The sequence below is a fragment of the Cyphomyrmex costatus genome, unplaced genomic scaffold (assembly GCF_001594065.2).
Source record: "Cyphomyrmex costatus isolate MS0001 unplaced genomic scaffold, Ccosl1.0 scaffold75, whole genome shotgun sequence".
Lineage (NCBI taxonomy): Eukaryota > Metazoa > Arthropoda > Insecta > Hymenoptera > Formicidae > Cyphomyrmex > Cyphomyrmex costatus.
Window position 1 is genome coordinate 2,741,618 of NW_017280322.1, and position 22,476 is coordinate 2,764,093.

Consider the following 22,476-nt stretch of genomic DNA (forward strand, 5'->3'; position numbering starts at 1 on the left):
TGTGTGTGTGTGTGTGTGTGTGTGTGTGTGTGTGTGTAGTGTCACTGTATATTGTGTTGTTACGTATCTATCACATGCATGAACAAATTTAGTTATAATAATTTTTTTAAATATATATAAATATAAGTAAATAAAAATTACTTATTACTCAATAAAAATTAATAATAATACAGAAGAAAGGCTACGAGTCTAATAAATTCGTTTAATTTAACAAAAATAAATTTTAAACGAATGTTTCGACTCTGATCGTATCATTCTCAATGTTTAAAATATAACAGTTATGAGATACATATACATATAATTAATATGTTCAAAAATTCTTTGTATTTTTGTGTCCTTGACCGATTAATTGTAACATAAATTTCATTGTCTTTTGATAATAAATATAAAATTCTTAATTGGAAAAAGAATAGAATTTAATATAATATTTTTTATTCGCGCGTTATCTCAATGATATTTCGTAGTCTTGGCAAACGTTCAAAGTAAAAAAAAGGAATTCTGTCAAATAATAAAAATTTTTTTAATCAAAACGTACAATGAGTGCTTCTTAATTATAAAATTAGACATTTCATGCACACGACGATACAAGTTGTGTTCCAATTACCGTAATCATCGATACAACACATCCGTATTTAATTCGAGAGCTATTAGTCGACTGTAAAAGCTTCCGTTTTTTTCTAATGACAGTTAAACGTTGCTACATAACAAATCGGAAACTAAAGCTCTGAACGGTCAAACTGGACTTTTAGTGTTAAAATAATTCTATGTGAACTAAGAGGCGAATAATATCTTAAATTAAATTGACAAGCAATTTAATTATATGTATTAATGCACATAAGACATCTTAAAATGATGTTAAATGTTACCAATCGCGGCTATATAAATAAATACTTAAAAACATTTTTTTGTGAGCCAAATATAGGTTTTTAATAATACTTTTAAAGCTTTCACGGATATTATTTTCAAAGTATTAGAAGGTTTACGGATTATCGCCAGATTCATAATTTATTACATTAAATAGCATATAAAACATACATTTCGATCCACTATTATAATATATATTATAATATAATATAATAATTTAATTTGCCATAAATATATACCAGTCGTAAAATTTACGTAGATTGTTTATGCAGTATCACGGAACCATTGTGTAAAATTCCAACAAGAATCATTATACTTCCAGGTGAGACTCACGACCGAACTGTCAACATCTTAAGAATGCTACAAACAATGATCATTAAACCTGGAAGTATAATGATTCTCTTGTTGAAATTTTACACAATCCGATCTACGTGAATTTTACGACCGTTATATTTATTTAGTGAATTAAATTATTATAGAACGCGAACGTTATATAATAATATAATAATAAATTAATTATTATCACATTGAAAAAATCCAAGTATTGGATCGAAATGTATGTTTTATATGCAAAGGCATGCTTTTGACTTAATTCACTGGAGCCCTAAATTCGATTTATATAATATTACATAAATAGAGTTTAAGACAATACTTTTGCTATTTTTTACTCAACACAGACGGAAAAAGCTAAAGTGTTACGCAAATTTTTCATAAGTTCTTTTTCTAGTTTTCATAAGATGTTTTTCTGGTTTTTATCAGTTGTTTTTGAAATACGCAGACAGAAAAATATCACCATGAATTATTATAAGATACTAGAACATCGGCATGGTATTGAAAAATTGACTTAACTCTATCTGAAACCGTGCATAGCGTACATATTTTGTTTCGAAGAAGTCATGTACAATGTTATACTGACATTCAATCGAGTATATTGAAATGCCATAAATATATCAGTTAAGCAGTTTGAAAGTACTCATTAACGCACATACCATGTTAGATTAATTTTGAATGACTTAATTATTCCGCGTGCGTCAGTATTATGTGACTCACAGTATTTTTGCTTATCTTTTACGTTTATTAAATAACGTACAATATATTTCATAATATGGTTGAAAAATTAAATTATTAGTATAAAAAGAAGACCTATAATGTATCAATATATTGCAAAAATTATTTTATAATTTCGTTTCATTTTATAATTAAATTATCAAACAACTTAAACGGAAAGTTTAGTATAAGTCACCGATCAGTTGACACACATATAGTACGGAATATGTTAAAAAAATAGAACAATAACAAACAAATGTATGCATCTTTATTGATAAAAAATCTGTAGCATACTTAGCAAAATATAATAAAAGAAACCTTGTGTATACCACTCAAGTGGAACACACACACACACACACACACACACAAAGGGTTAATATATTTATTGAAAGAAACTGTATTCTAAATTCATATTGCATAAAAAATTCATAAGTCAAATTTGTCATAAGACATTTCACATATCAGCTCTTTTACTAATTAGATTATTTGTTTCACACACAATCATAAATATGTAATTAAATAAACTAAATTGAGTACAGTAAAGTAAATCATTAATCATATCCAATTAAGACTAATATCTATCAATTTAATTAAAATTAATAAATCATTAATCATACATGTGTATCTTGTATATATAATTATATCATGTTCTTACCGTTAATTTTTCAAAGATTAGATAAGAGAGAGAGCTTTATACAGAATAAATTTCCATCAATTTTTTTCAGTTCATTTACCTTTCGCCTATTCAATGTAAGATATCAATATCGCTTCTGCTTCTTAAAATCACATATATCTTTATACAAATGTGAATGCTGAAGCTAGAATAAATTGAACGTGAGCTAGAGATGGATGATACAGAAAAAAATCTCGATATTTCCTATCGTGAGCAGAAATATTGACATAACAAAATATCAGCTAGATAATTTGCAATGTTGCGAATATTGACACGGATTCGATATTTTTATTTTTATGTACACGCACTGGCAGGAATGATGTCCCCCGGCGCGCGGTGCCTACACTTGTATACTTGTACCGAATGCATACATACGTATTACTAGAAGCGCGGAGGAGGTGAGAAGCGCAAAGGGAGGAAGTCGTGGGGGGCGCTCCGATATTCTGTTCTTAGCGCAAGGCGCACGATTGAGACATTGAGAGAGAAAGCGTAATTTTATTGGACGTGATGCCGGCTCGCGGTGTCTTACACATTTATTATTAGTACGAGTGAAATTGGTGTCTTGCGCTCGTCAATATTCATAATAATAATTTTATTATGTACAAAATATTGTAATTGTGCATAAAAATTTTTAATACTCTAAAAATTATATATTACAACGTTATGTGTAATATAAGATGTGAACTTTGATTATGCTTCTGCGATGGATTTTGCATTTGTATCCTATATATTGTGTAAATTTTGATCCATCGTTTTACAATATGACTTTTTCTTTTATGTTTGAGGTTGTACATCAAATCTGTAAATTTGATGGTGACATTCTCTCAATCATATAAAAAGGACTTGCAGTGTTGTGTGCTGAGGATGACTCCAAAGTAGAGTCGAAACGTTCAAATTGTTACACTAAACGAATAAACGGAGATTATAACTTACTATTAACCAAGTTGACTCTCACTAGTCTGTTTCTTGGAACTACATCATGTCATTTTCTTAAAGAACAGAGTCCTAAAGAAAGAAGATTACATTCCAGGAATATGATATAATATAATGCGAAATAAAGTATAGACATAGTTTTTTCATAATTATATACATATTTTTATAAATTCAAAATTTTAATTTACATAATACACAAAGAAAAAGGTTTCTTTAATATTCCTATTTATTTGACTAAAATTTGTTTCATTGAAACAATATATGTTTGGTATAAAACGTTATTTGTTTTGTATTTAAAACCTTCGCGCTCTTTACCTCTTCTGCTTCCAGTAACACACGTACGTGTGCGCTTCGTACCAGTGTAGCGCCGCGCACCGAACGCCGGGAGACATCATTCTTGCCGGTACGTGATTCATACATGATACGCGCATCAATATGCATATCGATACGCGTATTGATACGCAAAATATTGATCTCTTTTTAAAAAAAAAAGATTGACGATCGTTTTTGAAGCTATTTTAGCAATCTTCTTTAAAAACTATTTCAATTAAAATTTTTTTTTAATTGTTATTTATTGCAATTAGTACTATATACAAATAGTATATATACACTGTAAAAAATAAAATGTTAATTTTAACTCAAAGACATTGAGAGGATTTTCTGAGACATGCAAAAATGTTAAAATTAACATTTTTATGTTAATATTTTAACATTTTTGCATGTCTCAGAAAATCTACTCATAACGTCTTTGAGTTAAAATTAACATTTTATTTTTTACAGTGTACATATATATATATATATATATATATAACATACACTACATTTTATCTTTATCCAAAAGACACGGAAACGTTTTTAAAATGTCTGCTGTACGTTTCTAGGACACATCCCTCAGAGAACTGCTGTATAGGATAGTATTAATTGTAATACATACGTCTATGTGTATATTTACAATTTATTTTTTATTTTCTTATGTAATTTTAATCTTTCGTTATACATTGCATTATTACAATACATATAATAAATATGATAAATAATGAAAATTCAATATTATCTTAATCCCGTATTAAATAAACTAACATGTGTGTGTGGGTGTAGACTTAATGGACCGTATCTGAAGTTTAATATTCATGTTCAAATGTCAATATTGAAAGATAAAATATCGGTACAAAATATCGAGAAAAATGTTCAAAAATATCAGCGCTGTATCACTCATCCCTACTATAAATTTATTAAATTCGGTATAAATATTCGCTCTAGAGCAATTCTTTGTAAAAGTAAATCCGCTTGCAACAATCTGTGAATCTCCTCTCGTTCTCATAATGTCAGTATCGTAACTACCCATAGGTAATATATCAATATTGTAAATACTATACCTATAGATATAAGTACCTAGGTACAGTATTTAGGTTATACTTTATTAGCAATACCTAAGTGCAGTACTTAGATTCAGACGGAAATACCTGTACTCGTATCTACACTTAAATGATTTTAAAAAAATGTATTTATGCCTGTAACTAAGTACTATTCCTACACAGTACCTGTATCTATAATTAGATAATTAGATATTTTTCAAAAGGTATGTATCTGTTACAACACACTGCATACATGTAATATATGTATATGTATATATACAGGGTGTCCGGAAAAGAGAAGAATGTCGCTTAAGGGGAGATTCTTGAGATCATTTTGAAACGAAAATTCTAATTACAAAATATTGAGATTATAATAATTTTTGAATTATAAGCGTTTAAAATTAACGCGAATCATACTGTGTAAAGTTGGTGCACTCAGGAGTGGCACAACGCAAAGTACTAAACGCGAAAACTTACTTCTTTTGTCAATATTGATTTTAGGATTACATATATGAATATAAGATTTTATTCTATTGATATTTCTACAAATGCTTTGTTCAAATACACTTTAAACATTTTTATTAAAATAATCCGGAGAAACTAGGAACTTATATGAATAATATAAAATTATTAATTATGAACAATTGTAATCATTTGTACAATTTTATGATAATTAATTAATCTTATGATAATTAATTTACAAAATAAATTATGTATATTATAATAAATGTTCGAATTGTACTCCATTCGTATCTATGCATAATCTTGCGCGTCTCAATAAACTTCATATTGATTATCATATCGGGTGATATCCTTGCAATTGTTTCAACAATGCGATTGTGTAATACCGATACCTGTATACCGATTGCGTACTGGCTTCCAATAAATATAATTTTTTAAATGCCTCCAAAAAAAATCTATTAGAGTTAAGTTGTGCGCGGATGATATACAAAAGAATTTCTGATAAGTCAGCTTTCGCGTTTAGTACTTTACATTGTGCCGCTTCTGAGCGCGCCAGCTTTAGACGATATGATTCGTTAATTTTAAACACTTATAATTCAAAAGTTATTATAGTCTCAACATTTTGGTATTAGAATTTTCGTCTCAAAATGATCTCAAGAATCTCCCCTTAAGCGTCATTCGTCTCTCTCCCGGACACCCTGTATATTAATCCCTAAGCAAGTTTCGACCGATTGTATGTTGGGAACAAATGATGAAGAATCATAATTATCTCCGCAATCGTGCAAGAATCTGATTGTACATTATTTTACTTCGAAAGAAGGCCATCCTCATCGTATCGGTTACATCGTCCTTCGATATGCAAGACAATCGACATGCGTGAAGACGTGAAAATTGAACGAGCAGGTCCGACTGAAATGGCAGCTTCCGAGCACATGGAGAACGGAAAAAGGTGTGTTCTTTTTCTTTAACTTCATATTTAATTTTACATTTGATTTTCACTGATTTGTGAGATGCTCCCGGTAAAAATTGTTTTCTTTTTAATCCCGATACAACACTACAAGTTCTTTTCGAATAGAAAAAACGTCATTATACATAAACAAATATTCTTCTGGTAAAGATTTTAAGATTAATTATAAAGTGATTCAGATTTTTATTTAAAAGTAACCATAAGTATCTAGAAAATAAATCTTAAAAAAATATTAATTTTCTTAAAACGATAAAATTATTCGTAAAAAGATACACAGAGATAAAGAATATCACTGTTCACGTAAATATAAACGAAAAAGTTTTTACAAATATAATAGTACATACAATCTTTCTTTATTGATCTTGACTTATGGAACTTTGTTCAACAGTAAATGATTGAAAGAGAATGTAGTATTTCTTTAATTATGTAAAACTGTTGTGTAAGATTCCGGATGCATCATTAATCAGTAGATATTTTTCGGTAAAATGTGCTATTATTTTTTCTTTTATTAAAAAAAAAATTGAGTTTATGTAATTATATATAAATCACAAATAACTCTCTTCTTTAACCTTAATTGATATTTATTCCGAAATCTCCTTAATTAGTATTCACGAGTCTAGTCAGTCTAGTGTATACTATAGTCGGCCGACAAACCTTATTCATTTGCATTACATGACAGTTTTAATGCAAATATTCAAGATATATAAAAGGAACTCAGCATTAATAATATGGAAATGAAAACAAACCGAAAACCGGAGAATTCATTATTTAAGATGTAGTTCACCGACTTTCACGGCGATTTCACGCCAACTGCGCATATGACCTCCCAATCGTGAACATACTTATGCGTATTAATCGACCTTGAAGTGACCGGATCTAAAAAATTAAAAATAAAATTCAAGGTATCAGCGCCACATCTACAATTTGTTTTCAGGGGATCCCCTAAGAGGTTTTCCTCTGTAGCAAGAAAAACGCGTCAATAACATAATTTCGCGAATTTCCGCAAGATCAATACATATCTTCAGCCGCAATTTTATCATATCTTATCAAATCTTAAACTATATCAAATAATTAAATTATTGTACAACGAAACTAATAATATGATAAATAAGTTTGTATTTATCTTATTCTTACTTGACGCGAATATTATAATTTTATATGTTGAAATAAATCATAAATATATAATAAATAATCAATAAACACATATATACAATAATAATCAATAAACATAATAAAATTCGTTTTTACGTGATCATGATATAATCCTCTATGAAAATACAGTTATTAGAGTCCTCCGAATTCGGTGAAACTTCGTATTCGGGAGTTTTCGGGGTCGCTGATCTAGAATCCGGATTCAAAATTTGGTATTTTAAAATGGTTGAACCAATATGGTGGATAGAAATGTTATGAAAATTTGAAGGTTTTCCGATTTTGACAAATTTTTGCACGAGCGGAATTTAGGAGTCGCTGATTTCGAATCCGGACTCAAAATTTGAAAATTTAAAATAACCGAACCAATATGACGCGATGAAAGTCCTAAAAATCTTCCAATTTCGGCAAAATTTCGCATTAGGGGGTTTTTGAGATCAAAACCAGCAATTCTGCTTTAAATGTGAGTGGAGAGAGATTCTTTACTATTATAAATCGAGGAATTCTCTAACAATAAGATTTGTTCGATATGCAAGTAGGCAAGTCCATGGCAAGCATTTTTTCAAATTTGTATAGCTATTCAATGAGTGTGGTTTAACATATTATTTAATGTTTTATAAAAAATTTTTATAAAAATGATTTATAAAAAATTTTTATAAAAATGATTTATAAAAAATGTTTTATTATAAATTGTTTACTTGTTAAGTAAAAAATACTTAACAGTATTTTGTACTTAACAGGAATATTTATTTATATTTCTTATAAATATAAAAATATTATATTAAATGTTTAATTGATTTGTTAATAATTTTGTTTTTTTTTCATTTCACTTATTATATAAAATCGCTGAAATTAAATTAAAATTTATACAAAATTTTGTTGAAAATTCTTTGATTTTTTGTGAAATGTATACAAAACTTTCATGCGTAAAATATCAACAAAAATGACAAAATAATTAAAAGTAAAAAACTATTGATTATTCTTTTAAGTACACATGATATAAGTTTAAATATCTCTCTTTCTTTTTTCCTCTTTGTCTCTCTCTCTCTCTCTCTCTCTCTCTCTCTCTCTCTCTACTCTCTCTCTCTCTCTCTCTCGCCGCTCATTAAAATTTATAATGTTCTAAGATTGAATTTATACTATACGTTTTGATAAACTTGTGTGTTTTTATCCTTGAATTTTGTACAGAAAAAAAGAGATGATACTTTAAACTCATTTGCGAATATATAAATTTGCAGACTCAGGTGAAACTGCAGAACGTTAAGAAAATTGCAGGAAGTAAGATATTATTGAATTGCCAGTTATTTCATCATCCCTAAGAATTGCCTTATTCGTTCTTGCAAAGTCTAAATTATTATCGCGGTTACTTACGTAATACACATATTTCACATTTGGTATTAGACTAAAGATAACGTAACCGATTATCGAATATGAGCGAGAGAGAGAGAGAGAGAGAGAGAGAGAGAGAGAGAGAGAGAGAGAGAGAGAGATATCATCGAATCAGTACAATTAAAATACAAAAAAGAGCAAGAGATATTCTTATGGATTCGACATTTTTGCATACCCTAGAATATGAAAAATTGTTCTAATTAAAACAGTTGGTTAAAATACCAAAAGTGACGATGTATTTTCTTCGTTTTGATAAGTTCAATTCTAGACCGGTATTCCTAGTCCGATCTTAATATAATTATAAATCTTCAGAAAATCGTATTTCTTGATAATCAATCGCTTGTTCGATTCACAAAATTCTTCATCAGGAGCATTTTTAATGATCGTAAATATATATTATGAAGAACAAAATTTTACTCGAACGCAATCAGTATCTGGCTTTTGAAAGCTCAAAACTTAAGATTTTGAAATAAAAATGGATTATCAGTTTACAACCTATGGTTAGTTCATGATATTTTAAAATTGTACTTAAAATGGTCTGAAATATAAGAACCAATGATATTTCAGAAATATAGTGCTCAATATAAACATCGGTCTAAGTTTTCGAAAATGGATTTCGTCTACCGACTTTTCATTCTTTTAATCGTGATGATCAGCAAGTGAAAAACAATTTGCTTATTTTATAAATATAAAATTAGATAATAAAAATGCAAATGGAAAATCCGGGATAAAGATGCAAATTGAAATATAAATTGCATCTTGTTGAGAGATAAGATCAAAAGATATGTTTACGTGTCTCGTGCCACATGTACGCACGACAGCCTCAAGATAGATTATGTATCTGGACACGGGTTCTTAGTTAAGTCGCGATATCATTATCAAATTTTAATAATTATTGCAAAGAAATAAGTGTTTTAAATTTGCTTTCTATGCAGCGTAAACAGAGAATTATAACGCAAAGTTCCATACTAAGAAAAAAATGTTCTGATTGAACCAATAAAAGGACCCAATAAAAATAATATTTTGATAAAATCAAACAAAATTTCTAATTCTTGTAATCAGAAATTCTATTTGTCTTCATAAAATTATCATTCTTGTTGGATTCTTATTGGTTTAATGAGAACAATTTTTTTTAATGTATAAATCTATATATATATATATATATATGTGTGTATGTTTGTGTGTACTAAAAAAATATATGTGTAAGAATTTAATATTTTAATCGAACAATGCACCGTCAATTGAAAGCCATTAATTACAAATCTCAAGACTAATTACCTTAACGCCTATTAAGTGACAGCAGACTATAATCTGCTGTTCGCAAATAGGTCACCGTCCGACAATCTCATTGTATTAATACCGCCTTCGCGCGATTAATTAACATCCTGCGCGTTAATCTGAGCTCCCTACGAGACGAAGTTGGTTTTGCATGCAATCGGATGATGGCGAGAAATCTCTTTAATAATCGTTTTAGCAATATCACTATGAGTCTTCGACGGTGACATTAATAGATCGTGTCATGAAAAACCTTGACCCAGCGCGATCAGATCCCGGAAAACCGCACTTTTGCAGACGTGGCATGACCACTATGCGACATGAAACGACACGTAATGCGTAATGACAGTACTAATTGACGAAGATAATATCTTCACTCAACTATAGTATTCACAGTATTTCGCTTTTGACAATTAGTTGACATGTGATAGATTGCAACACAGCTCGAGATAGAAATTCAAACAGAAAAAAGTCATTATGACATCAAAATGGTTTTAAAATAAGTATTAAAAAATATAAAAATATATAATGAATAATTAAAAGTCACTATTTGATCAAACACATTCATTTTAACGTTACCGTGACTTATTCTGCTTGAGAAATCTCATGAAACGATATTATCTATAAGAAGAAGAATGACGCAGAGCAATATATTCTGTATATGTTTCTTATGTATGTATTTTATGAATATTCATGCAAATCTCATTTACGAATTATTTAAATATTACTGGCGAAGATTTTCCGGTGAAAAAAAGATATAATAGAGGGCACGTTATATACACGTAATAGTATAGTAGAATTTTTGTTCGAATACGAGCGAATTTTCGTGTAATTTGTTTAATGTCACAAACATTTCGACATAAAAAGGATACGTTTCTATTCTTTAAAAGTAAATTACGCAAACATTTGAATTTATTCTTTAAAAGTAATTACGCAAACATTCGAATAATAGAGCATCCGGATACTGGATTCATTCAAATAATGGAGCTTCGGCTAACAGGCCTTCTGTTACATCCTCATATTCTTTGTTGCAAAATAAATGGCAAAATAGTGACCAAAAGATCTAATTACTTACTGAGAATCAAACGATTTGCGTCGAGTCTTTGTGTGTGTGGACAGTCTTTTAGAAAATCTCATTTTCTCCTGTGACATTGTTCAATACACATTTTAGATCACGAATCAGACAAGGTGTTTTAGTCGCTGAGAAAAGTCTGTTAATAAAATTGCTCTATTACGTTAAACCTTTGAGAAAATTGGACTTATACCCGTTTCCACCAATATAATTTAATTTTAAGTAGTTTAACTTATTTTTCATCATTTTTAAATCTTTTTTAGAACTAAAAAAAGATGAAAGGTAAGTTAAATAAGAAATAAAGTTAATCTGCATTAAGAATTTAAAAGCTGTAACTGTCAGGTTTTAATTATTATGTATTTACATATATGTTAATAAATTGTTTATTAATTGTAACTTCTTACACAAAGCAGCTAAAAATATTGTATATGACTTTTCCAGATCTTTTGGCACAGAAAAAAATGAATTTGTTTACAGAACAATCATATTACATTACATATTTTAGCTATTTTAACTTAAAAAAAAAATACGAAAAAATGTCATTTTCAGCACTCCTAAAACAATTTTCAAAAACACGACAGAATAATTTTACTAGATTTGCTTTCAGTGGCAAACGATCCATAAGAATTACCTTCATATCTAGTTTATGGTAACAAAGAAAGTTTAAATTTGTCGGATAATTAATGCCTAAGGCAATTAATGTCACATAAAAGCGGACTAGCGTTAAAATAGACGTATGTTATTAGCGAAGAACATTCAGTTGGCATATTTCATGCGCAATTAAAATCACATCATATTTGATCGAACTAAATGTCACTAATTGCAGGTATGGATCAACAATAAATCCTTCGATAAACATAATTCAAATGGCATTCTCAGTTGAGAGTTTCATAACTTAGATTACGGATTTTTAAATTCTACTTACGTTTCCATTTTCTAAAAAACATATTTTAAAACATGAAAAATTTAAGATCATTAAATTTAAATTTAAGATTATTAGCTTAACGAGTTAATGATTAAGATTATTAAAGCTATAAGCAACTGTTTTTGTAATTATTAAAATTACAGGAACAGTTGACATCAAGACTTAAAAAGTCGTCTACAAAAATGCAAACAATTTAACTATTTAAAAAAAAAATTATTAATTTTTTTTTAGAAAAATACGTTTGTAAGTTTTATCTATCTATCTCGTTGTTGTCAGACGCATCCTGTAAAAGTACGGGTCTTCATATTTTTATCAATTCCGTAGATATAATTGCACGCAAAAATGAGAAGAGTATACACAAGTATACGTGGGAAAGGGCAACGGATACATTTAGGTATGTTCCTGAGCAAGTGGAAAACAGGATTGCAATACATGATTGGTGATGTTACATCATCGTTGAGCTCGTTTTATTCAGAATGAGAGAACGGCACGTATACTTGGTGAGCGACACACTTCGTCTAAAGCCAATGCTACGCATCGATTTCGCGAACCTACAAATTTACCGGAGCACAAAACATTAAAAAAGAAACAAGGAAAGTATAAAACGTGGGAATACAAGAGAACGTAAAAAAAATATATCTATATCCGACTAACGCGCGACCTCGCATAAATAACTCATACTAATCGTTGCATTGTTCGCCAGCGTTTCGCGTAACGCTCGTTGCAACGATTTTAAACCAGCACGATTCAGCACAAAAGGTTCCTCAAACGTCATTGCTTATATAATTGCGCTTCTTTGCACGTTTGCGCAATATACGTACAATATGTGGATCATCGTAAACCGGTTCTTCGTCTCTTTCTCTTCTCGCGGATATTCTCTTGCGGGATTATTTCAAAATCTTATATGGTTCTGTGCATAGAACACGGCAATGCTTATCGCGTGGCGGAAATTGGCGCAAGAGCCAATCAATTTATCACTTTTTCATAAAAGCGAAAGAATAATTGGCTACTGCGCTAGCTTCTGCCATATGGCAATAAGCATTATTGCATCCTGTATGTGAGAACCATTATGATGAACAAATTTCTTTTTTATTTTTTTCCATGTATAGCTTCAGAAATATTCCGTACTGTCACTCGTAGAATAACATTCTTTTTATAATTTATTTTATATGCGAATTTCAAATAAACTGCTATTATTTAAATAGAATTAAGTAGAAAGAAAATAATCTTCATAATTTCTTCTAACAAAAGAATTATTGATGAGCTTTCCATTTCTAATTTATTTACGGAAATTTTTTATAATAACAAAAATTATTTGTAGGTAAATATTAATAGAAAAATATTGCATGCAAAAAATACTGTTTATGATATGAAATAGATTAACATAAAAGTATATAGCATAAAATTATACCTGCGTATTGTTTTGATTAATAACAAGTCGTAAATCCAAAACCGATTTACCAAAGAACTGGAGATATTTTTTAATTTTTGCACAAAAAAACATCTCTTAAAGTTATACAAATTTTTCTTTTAATATGTAACTCTAAGAAAGAAAGAAAATAATATAACCTTTTGGCACTTAGAATGACTAAATCCAACTTCGCCATAAAGATTGTTGCCGAAAGCAAATTGATTACGTCAAGTGAAAGGGTCTTGTAAATCGTTGATTATGCTTTAACGAGATGGAAGAATTGCGTTCCATTGAACTCGTGTATACTTATACATTTTCTTCAGTGCGCAAATAACTTACTTCTCCATTTTACATCGATTAATATGTATTATGCGTAATTATCTTATTCTTATTTTTCTACCAAAAGATTCTATATATAAATAATTTATAGCCATGTGTATTTTTTAAATATATTTTTTGCTAGATTTAACAAATACCTAATAAGATAAATATTATATTTTATTAGTCATATTTGTGTAATACCTTAATTTTATGTATACTTTTGCTTCGTTCATTTAATTACAAACATATATTTCATTATTCTGTAAAAAATTATTCGGTGTCACGCAACTGTCAGACTTCTTCTACCTTGTCTCTACCATTTAAGATCTTTTATTCGACTGATTGAGAGTTCAATGTAGACTTTAAAGATGTGTCGAGCATGTTAAATTCCAAGGCCTAAAGCGTCAAATGGTTACTAAAGTTCTTGAGAATGTTATTTTAAGGCGCAAAATTGTCTATTTCTATCAAAAATAAAACAAATCAAATGTTGCATTAATCAATTTAATGCGTTTTAATAAATGATATCATGGAATTAATATTTGTAAAATTAAATTAATGTTTTATGAGTCAACATTGCTATGATTTTTTTACGGTCATTAATCTTACAAAAAATAAGTCTATTATTATATTATATGATATAATTTCCTTGATTTCGCGGTCATAATTATTCCAAACGTAATACAATTCTGAATATGAAATAAAATTTAAATTCAATTTTCATATTATAGTACAAATTTACTATTTTTTCTATTTAGTTCCCAATTGTATACTCCACAATGAGATTAAGATTTCCAAACTTGAAGCTCCGAATTTGCATTCAAATTTTATTTCGCTTAAAATTATACACGTTTGGAAAAAAAATTGCACTGCTTTATCTTAACAAAAATATTTAAAAATATGACAAACATTAAAAGTAATTATTGACAATGGAAAAAGATTTGAATATTTATTAATTTAATAATAATTCATATATCTATATATAATATTAAAAGAGAAAATTAGGTATTAAACTTATCATTGCATTTTCAGTACATTGTACATTGTATTAATAATTCTTTTCTCTATATTTTAGAAACGATGACAAAACATCAATTCCAAATGAAGAAGTATACATTTCTAAACTTCGACAAGCAATACCACAATGTTGCGCAGTTGGCGCTAAAAATTTACTCCTGATTACTTTTGGTACAACGTTGGGATTCTCAACTATCCTTATTCCGGCGTTACAGAAGGATGATTCGGATATCAAAGTTACGATGGAGGAATTAACATGGATCAGTAATGAACTATTTTTTAATATAGCACGCTAAGAGAATGTAACACAGAATTATTTAAAACATTTTTGTTTTAAAATATAGAATTTTTCTTTCATCTGTCAAAAAGATTCCCTTTCGCTTTTTCTTATAAAACTCGCATTGAGATATTTAAGTTTATATCAATTAAATTTAACGGTAAAAGTTATAATGTTGGTTTTTATCGTATTATAAATTACCTCAATATTTAAATTATTAATTTTAATTATTAATTTTAATTATTAAATTATTTTAATTTTAATTATTTAAATTATTAATTTTAATTATTAATTTACTATATACATTTATAGTTTAATTTAATAATTTAATTGGATTTCGTACAATAATCTTATTAGTTGCATCAATAATTGTCATATTTCTCTTTCTCTCTCTCTCTCTACAATGTTTTCAATTAACATATTCTCTTCCAGGCAGTCTGAACTTATTTCTCGTGCCGATCGGTTGCTTAGCAAGCGGACCGATATCGCAATATTTAGGCAGAAAACGAGCAATGATGCTGGCGAATATACCGTTCGTCGTAGCCTGGTTAATATTTTACTACTCCACCAATCCCGGGATGTTGCTTACGGCGCTCGCGATAACGGGCCTAACAGGAGGCCTTCTGGAAGGTCCAGTTATAACTTATGTTGCCGAGGTGACGCAACCCTACCTGCGAGGGATGCTCTCTGCGACTTCCTCGATGGCAGTAATCCTAGGTATCTTCACGCAAATGTTAAGCGGCAGTTTGGTCCATTGGAGAACGGTGACGATCATCAATCTGATTTATCCGATTCTTTGTATTCTCGCTTTATGTTTGGTGCCCGAGAGTCCACATTGGCTGGCCGGTAAGTCATTAGTCAAATTATTTATTTATAATTATTACGAATAGCCAATATTATTATAATATTTATCTCTCTTCTCGACTAAAAAAAATTATAAAACAATTATATATATGTGTGTATATATATATATATATAGCAATTATACACTGCGCAACACCTGTTTCACTATGCAAAAATAGGCAAACTTCAACTTTTGCTTCAGGTGTAGCCTAATCTTGTATAAAAATGTATTTAAGAATTAGTTTTAAGTTTTACATTAAATACAATTGGTTTTTTCTAGTTAAGGGTCGTCTCAAGGAATCAGAACACGCTCTCTGCTGGTTGCGAGGTTGGGTAAATCCGTCTCATGTGCATAATGAATTTGGAGCGCTTTGCGAAGCGATTCAGAAGCCGGCCAATAATACCGGCTCTGATAAGAAAAAAATCTGGCAAGCCTACATGAAACGAACTTTCTACCTGCCTTTTTCTTTGGTCACTACAGCATTCTTTATCAGTAACTTCGGCGGCTGCACGACCTTGCAGACTTTCGCCGTTATAATATTCGCGAAATTAAACGCACCGATCGACAATTACACTGCCACGGTATTTCTGGGCATTGCCCAGTTAATAGGCATCATAATCTGCGTATTGACGATTCACCTTATAGGAAAACGCAAGCTGACCTTCCTATCAGTCGGTGGTACTGGATTATGCTTCCTCACTACAGCTATCTATGGTTATTTGAACGAGGCAGATTATGTGGACGGGGTCAAATACAGCTGGATACCTACTACCTTCATGATAGGCGGTGCTTTCATGGCAAATATATGCATCAGAACGCTGCCTTGGATTCTTGCTGGAGAGGTGTTCCCAGTAGAAGTGCGTGTATTCTACATTTTTATTTATATTTCTCTTGTAATATTTTCAAGTTCTATAATCCCTAAAATTGTTGCAATTCCATTTACATTTAATTGATAAACTACTTTTTTACACACTATTAGATTGTCAGAAAAGGTCCGAATCACCCTTTGGTTTTTACATGCTTTATTTAGAAGCAACAATTACTCTTCAAAATTCAGACTATTATGTTTAATAACCATTCGCCAATCTGCTAACTGTTGGATTTAGTTTTGGTACCTCCTTAGATGAGCTTTAACTTTCTTAACAGTCGTCCCTAAAAGAAATGTTATGAATGTTTATTTTTCTTGATTTTAAACGATTTTGAATTCGTCATCAGGTACGCAGCAGCGCAACCGGTGCGGCTGGTATGACTGCCTACATCATGGCGTCGATCGCGAATAAAACCTTCCTCTACATGGTGAATAGCATGTCACTGCCCGGCACAATTTTCTTCTACTCTGTGATCAATCTTGTTGGTTTGTGTCTATTATATGTGATATTACCTGAGACCGAAGGTAGGACTTTACAAGAAATTGAAGAGCATTACGCCGGTATACAGAACTTGAAGGATCGACCAAGGAAGAAGCAACGGGCCATCAAAGAAAAATGGGCAGTTGCGAATCCAGCAATCATACACGATGAGAGTAACGAAAGTAAATTGTAGGTCGAAAATCGGCTAGCAACACTTTCGCGAATTAAAATATATTATTAACTATTGCATTTTGAACTCTTTTCACGATAAAAAAATATATTCTACACGTAAAAAACTATTATGGTTGTCACAAATAATAATAATGATATTTTTCATTCATTAAAACAATTTGGTTGTAAGAATTATAGTTCGGTTGTGGTACATGACTAAAATATAGTTATGATAATCGTAAGACGGGATATATCTTAACAGGTTATGGCTCACACACACACAAAGCCATATAATAGTTTTATAACCAAGTCGTATCGATGGGCGAAAAATAACATTATTTTCAATTGTAGCAATCATAACATTTTTTCCATGTATTATTTGTCATATTATACTTTAAATTATATAGAAAGAATTACACAATCATTTCTACATACATCTATGATATAAAGTGCAATTATAAATTGTTTTTAATATATAAACGGACTATATAATTGAAAATAATTTTTAAATTTGTTAACATACGTATGAATAATTCCGGCTATAGCATGGACTTAAGTGTATAATTTGCGCGATTTACTTTGCTACTTAATGCAAATTACACATCGGAGAAAAGTTGTTTTGTGAATAGATGAATAGATGAACATCAAGGAGGAACAAGATCGCATGCGGTAAATCAAATGTTTTTAAAAAAAAAAAACTTCCGGGAAAAGATTAAAAAAGCGATATATTGAAGAATGTTATGAAATAATATTTTCATTTATTATTTTATATTATTTAAAAGATAGACTCGATTGCCAAAGTGTTATTGATATTACTGCTAACTAATCTTTAGAAATACAAAAACTGATTTTTTGATTCTAAACTGGACTTAATGATTCCCAAAATATCATTATATTTGCTACATTTGCCACAATTGTCATATACTGGAAAAAAAAAGAACAAAAATTTCAATTAAAAAATATAAATTTCTAAAGGTTAGTAGAATACTTGATAGACTTATTTTGTTGACTTTTAAGATTTATTTCTTCGTTATCACTTAGGAAAGCTTTTATGAAAACTTGCATCCTTTTATTGTGATTGAATATATTAACATATAGTTTTAAAAAATTGAGAAAAAAAATAAGAACTAAATAGAAATAAGCCTTATTAACGCTGTTGCGTTTCATTCTTCTCTGTGATGAATTGATAATCTTTAATATTAAATATAGAATATATGTGTGTGTATACACACACAACACACACACACACACACACACACACACACACACACACACACACACACACACACATATATGTATATGTATATCAGTAATATAAAATCATATATTATGTTTTCATAAATAAACTCGAATATCGCTATCTTTTTCATTCTTAATAAAATAATTTTAATAGATAGAAATATATATACAAGACTTTATATTTTACAATTTGGTTCCTTTATATATTGTAAAATATAATAAAAAATCTGTATAATCTATATAACATATATAAGTTATATTTTTCAACAAACTAAATAAAGGAAATTTGATATATATTGTAGTTTAAATCATTTATTGTTCATAATTATGCGACAAAAAAAATTATACAATTATATAACACAGTAAGTATAAACTAATCATTTTTTTTAATTAAGGGAGAGAACATAATCTTAGCTTTTATTGTCCTTTTTCATCTATATTACATACGAAACACACGACTAATTTTTTGCATTTTTCTCCAATTAAATTGTGTTTTGCTTTCATTTTTCCACAAATTCGTATTACCTTATCGCTTATACTGTGCACATATGTTTATATAATGTGTGAATGTATGTCTACATAATGTGTGAATGTATTGAGCTCGGATGCGTGAGTTCGCTAACAATAAGCCCAAATAGCTGTGCGGATCAATTATCCCTGCGGGAACATAAATTAATCAAGAGTTGATCATTTAATAATTGAGGCATTGTATCAATTTAAAATTTAAATCAATATTGATAATGATGAAAGACTTGCCAGCCGACAAGAACAGAGGAAAGCTCACGGTTCTTCAGTTTTACTGTAGATGGAACAGGTAGTCTTTCATATTTAAGAGATTAATTATGAATTTCTCACTAAATATATAAAAGAAAGAGAGAGGGAGAGAGAAATTTTTATATTAAATTTTAATGACAGATTCTTTAATTAAATATTTTATCCAAAATTGTGAAAGAAGTTTGATCATTAATTCTTTTATACCAAATATATTTCATTTAAACATTTAAATCGATTGATATATTCTTTTAAAAAAAAAAAAGAAAAATCATTTAACTCAAAAAAACTTATTAAATTAATATTTTGTATAAAATAAATTTTCTAAAAATTATCAAATATATCTGCGAAAAATTATAAAATATCTGTCATTCGCTTGTTTGATTATTTCTTTTTCCTTATGCTTATACTGATAACAAATTTTTTAATATAAGAAGAAAAAAACAAGATGATCAAATACTTTTTTTATTTAATCTCTCAGATTAAAAACAGATAAAAATCATTTCAAATCGATAATAGTCAATATTAACAAGGAATGGAAAATTTCAAGCTTTTAAATACAAAAAATTTTTATATATAAAATCTTAATTAAAATATATTTCTATAGCGAAAAGGAAATATCTGATGAGACTGATAATAATCATCGGCAATCGATTTGCAGAAATCTCGCAGAATTGAACCGGATTGGAAATCACGGAGTCATTCTAGGCGCGATATCCGCAGGGCATCCCCCGGATCAACAAGTGTTCTCTCTCTCCCCCGATGAACGTGTGCTTCTATTCACGATTATATTGATGTCAGTCGGGGTTGCTGGTAGCGCAGGCGCGGATCTACCCCCGGATCGGGTCGACGACGGGCGGGGGTCGTACGAAATGGTCGATATTTTAGCTATAGCCAAGCGGGTGGTCTACGGTGCGCGAGACGTTTCAACGAGATCGGTCAGTCCAGTTTCCTTGTATTCGCTGTTACGAAATAAACTCCCCTGTCCGTGTACCGTGCTGGTCAGTGCGAGATATCGCGGGAGCGCGTTGTTGCAACCAGAGGAATATCCCCCGTCTGCGCTTGGCCGCCCGTTAGCCCCCTCCTCGCGAACCCCCCTCGTGCGTTAAATATTAATCGATCGGCAGCCGAGCGCAGCGCAGCGCGTGGTGCATCCCGTCTGTCGTCGCATCTCTCGTCGCAGCCGACAACCGACGGCGAATCCGTGCGGGATTCCCCACGTCGACGATCACAGCGAGGAACGATCCGTCGTCCGTTGAAGGGAGACAGCTTCCTTCCCCATCCCCAGGGAGTGACTCTTCCAGGTGACACCTCGGAGCACTTCCGCGAAAAAACTCATTCGCTATCGTTAGAGACTCAGGAACTTGCGAAAGAGGCTTTTCTCACAAAAGTAAACGCGTCGATAGCTTGCTTATTGATTTCCCTCCATCTATCTCTCTCTTTTTCTTGTTCCTGCTCTCTCCTTTCTCTCGCGCTCTCTTGATCTCTCATGGCTCCTGCTTACCTCTCTGTCATTTCGATATTCATTTTCTGAATATTTGTTTTCTCCATTTTTCTCTTTCTTCTTTAAGTTTTACGTAAAATGTATACTGATATAAAAAATACGCAGATTAGAATGTTATCATTTGCCTATTTTATGTATGCTTTCATCTCTTTTTCTTTTCTCTATTTTTTAAATCTAAATTTCTCGTATGTTATCCCACAACTTGTGAAAAGCTTAGCCAAATACACATGGCGATGATAAAGTCTCTTCTCTCTGTCTCTTTTCTGCCAGTCGTAAAACTGCGGGCATGATCGCCTGGCCTTTCATTCACTCGAGTTCACTTTCTGCGTTTCATGCGACGCCGTAGAGTCGTCGTGACGTAGGCAACCACGCTCTAGCCTCTTCCAATCAATTCCTTGTTCATTTATCCGTTTCGTGTCATCTCCTTCCACATTATTCCTCGGTACTAAAATTTCGCAAAGATTTACCTTGTGCCATGAATACCTTCATGCGAGTTTTTCATTAATTATTAAAGCTATTGAGAAGAAGTGAGATAAAGGAACAGGCCGATAAGTTAGCTTTCTGTCGTCCAACACCCAGCTGAGTATCGACTTCCATCATCGGTTACGATGACTGACGGATTGATTTTCTTAAATCTTTCCCGGAAGAATTATATCATTGATCTTTTCAAAATTCCTGGTACATACAAACACTATAATTAAATAATTTAAGAATTAAATTCATTTCATAAGCTCATTTTCATAAATTAAAATAAAATAACATACAATTTTACAAGTCAATCAAAATACTGTATGATACTCTGTCGCACGTTATATAAAATATTTTTTGTGCAAAATTAAAAATTTAGCCTTTTATCATTCTTAATTAGAGATCTCATCTGCCGTTTGTAACCATTTTACAAAATTATCGGACTTTAGTAGTGTTTTATTAATTTATCGAAGGGATCAACTTTAATAATTTTACAAGATAGAAAGTCATCGCGATATTAGTCAGCTGAACGTTTCGAAGGGATTAATTGCTCGTCCTCGACGTAGGCGCGCCGGGCGGCTGTTCAAAGACTTTACTTCTTTACGCCAACGCGCGTGCCTCTGACGTAAACGGAGGCTCCATCTTCCGTCGCCGTTCATTCTACGGATGCACTGAAATCGAAACTACGTAACTACGAACGGGCGGTGCGAGAGCATGAAAGCGTGGGTGGGCAACCGGGTATGACAATCGATTTGCCTCCGAAAATATTTGTTCCCTCGCTGGCTCCGCTAACGCCGTCGGAAATCAATGGAATCGAGCGCGGCCGCGGATCGGACGATTGCACATCCATCGAAAGACGATAATTGTAATCTGACCCACCTCGAATCGAGTTGTTACAAGTTGAACGAAGCCAAAGAATTAAAACCAAAGTGTCCTCTCTCCCTATAAAAATATCCTCAAATCTGCATGGAACATGGAAAGAATGTTTTTTACTAG

At 30.7% G+C, this 22,476-nt stretch overlaps 1 protein-coding gene across 2 annotated transcripts in view; it reads left to right on the plus strand.

Moving 5' to 3' along the window:
• Positions 1-17,609, plus strand: part of LOC108780896 (facilitated trehalose transporter Tret1) — an 18,121-nt gene extending 512 nt beyond the window's left edge. The window contains exons 2-6 of one of the 2 annotated variants that reach the window (XM_018548728.1): positions 6,152-6,283; positions 14,916-15,121; positions 15,567-15,980; positions 16,258-16,835; positions 17,194-17,609. In XM_018548728.1, coding sequence (XP_018404230.1) covers positions 6,207-6,283; positions 14,916-15,121; positions 15,567-15,980; positions 16,258-16,835; positions 17,194-17,520 — 1,602 coding nt within the window. In that variant the 5' untranslated portion in view covers positions 6,152-6,206 and the 3' untranslated portion in view covers positions 17,521-17,609. Of the gene's footprint in view, positions 1-5,945; positions 6,284-14,915; positions 15,122-15,566; positions 15,981-16,257; positions 16,836-17,193 lie in introns of those variants that run through there. The other variant, XM_018548727.1, reaches the window with a different exon arrangement.
• The last annotated feature ends 4,867 nt before the right edge of the window (positions 17,610-22,476 follow it).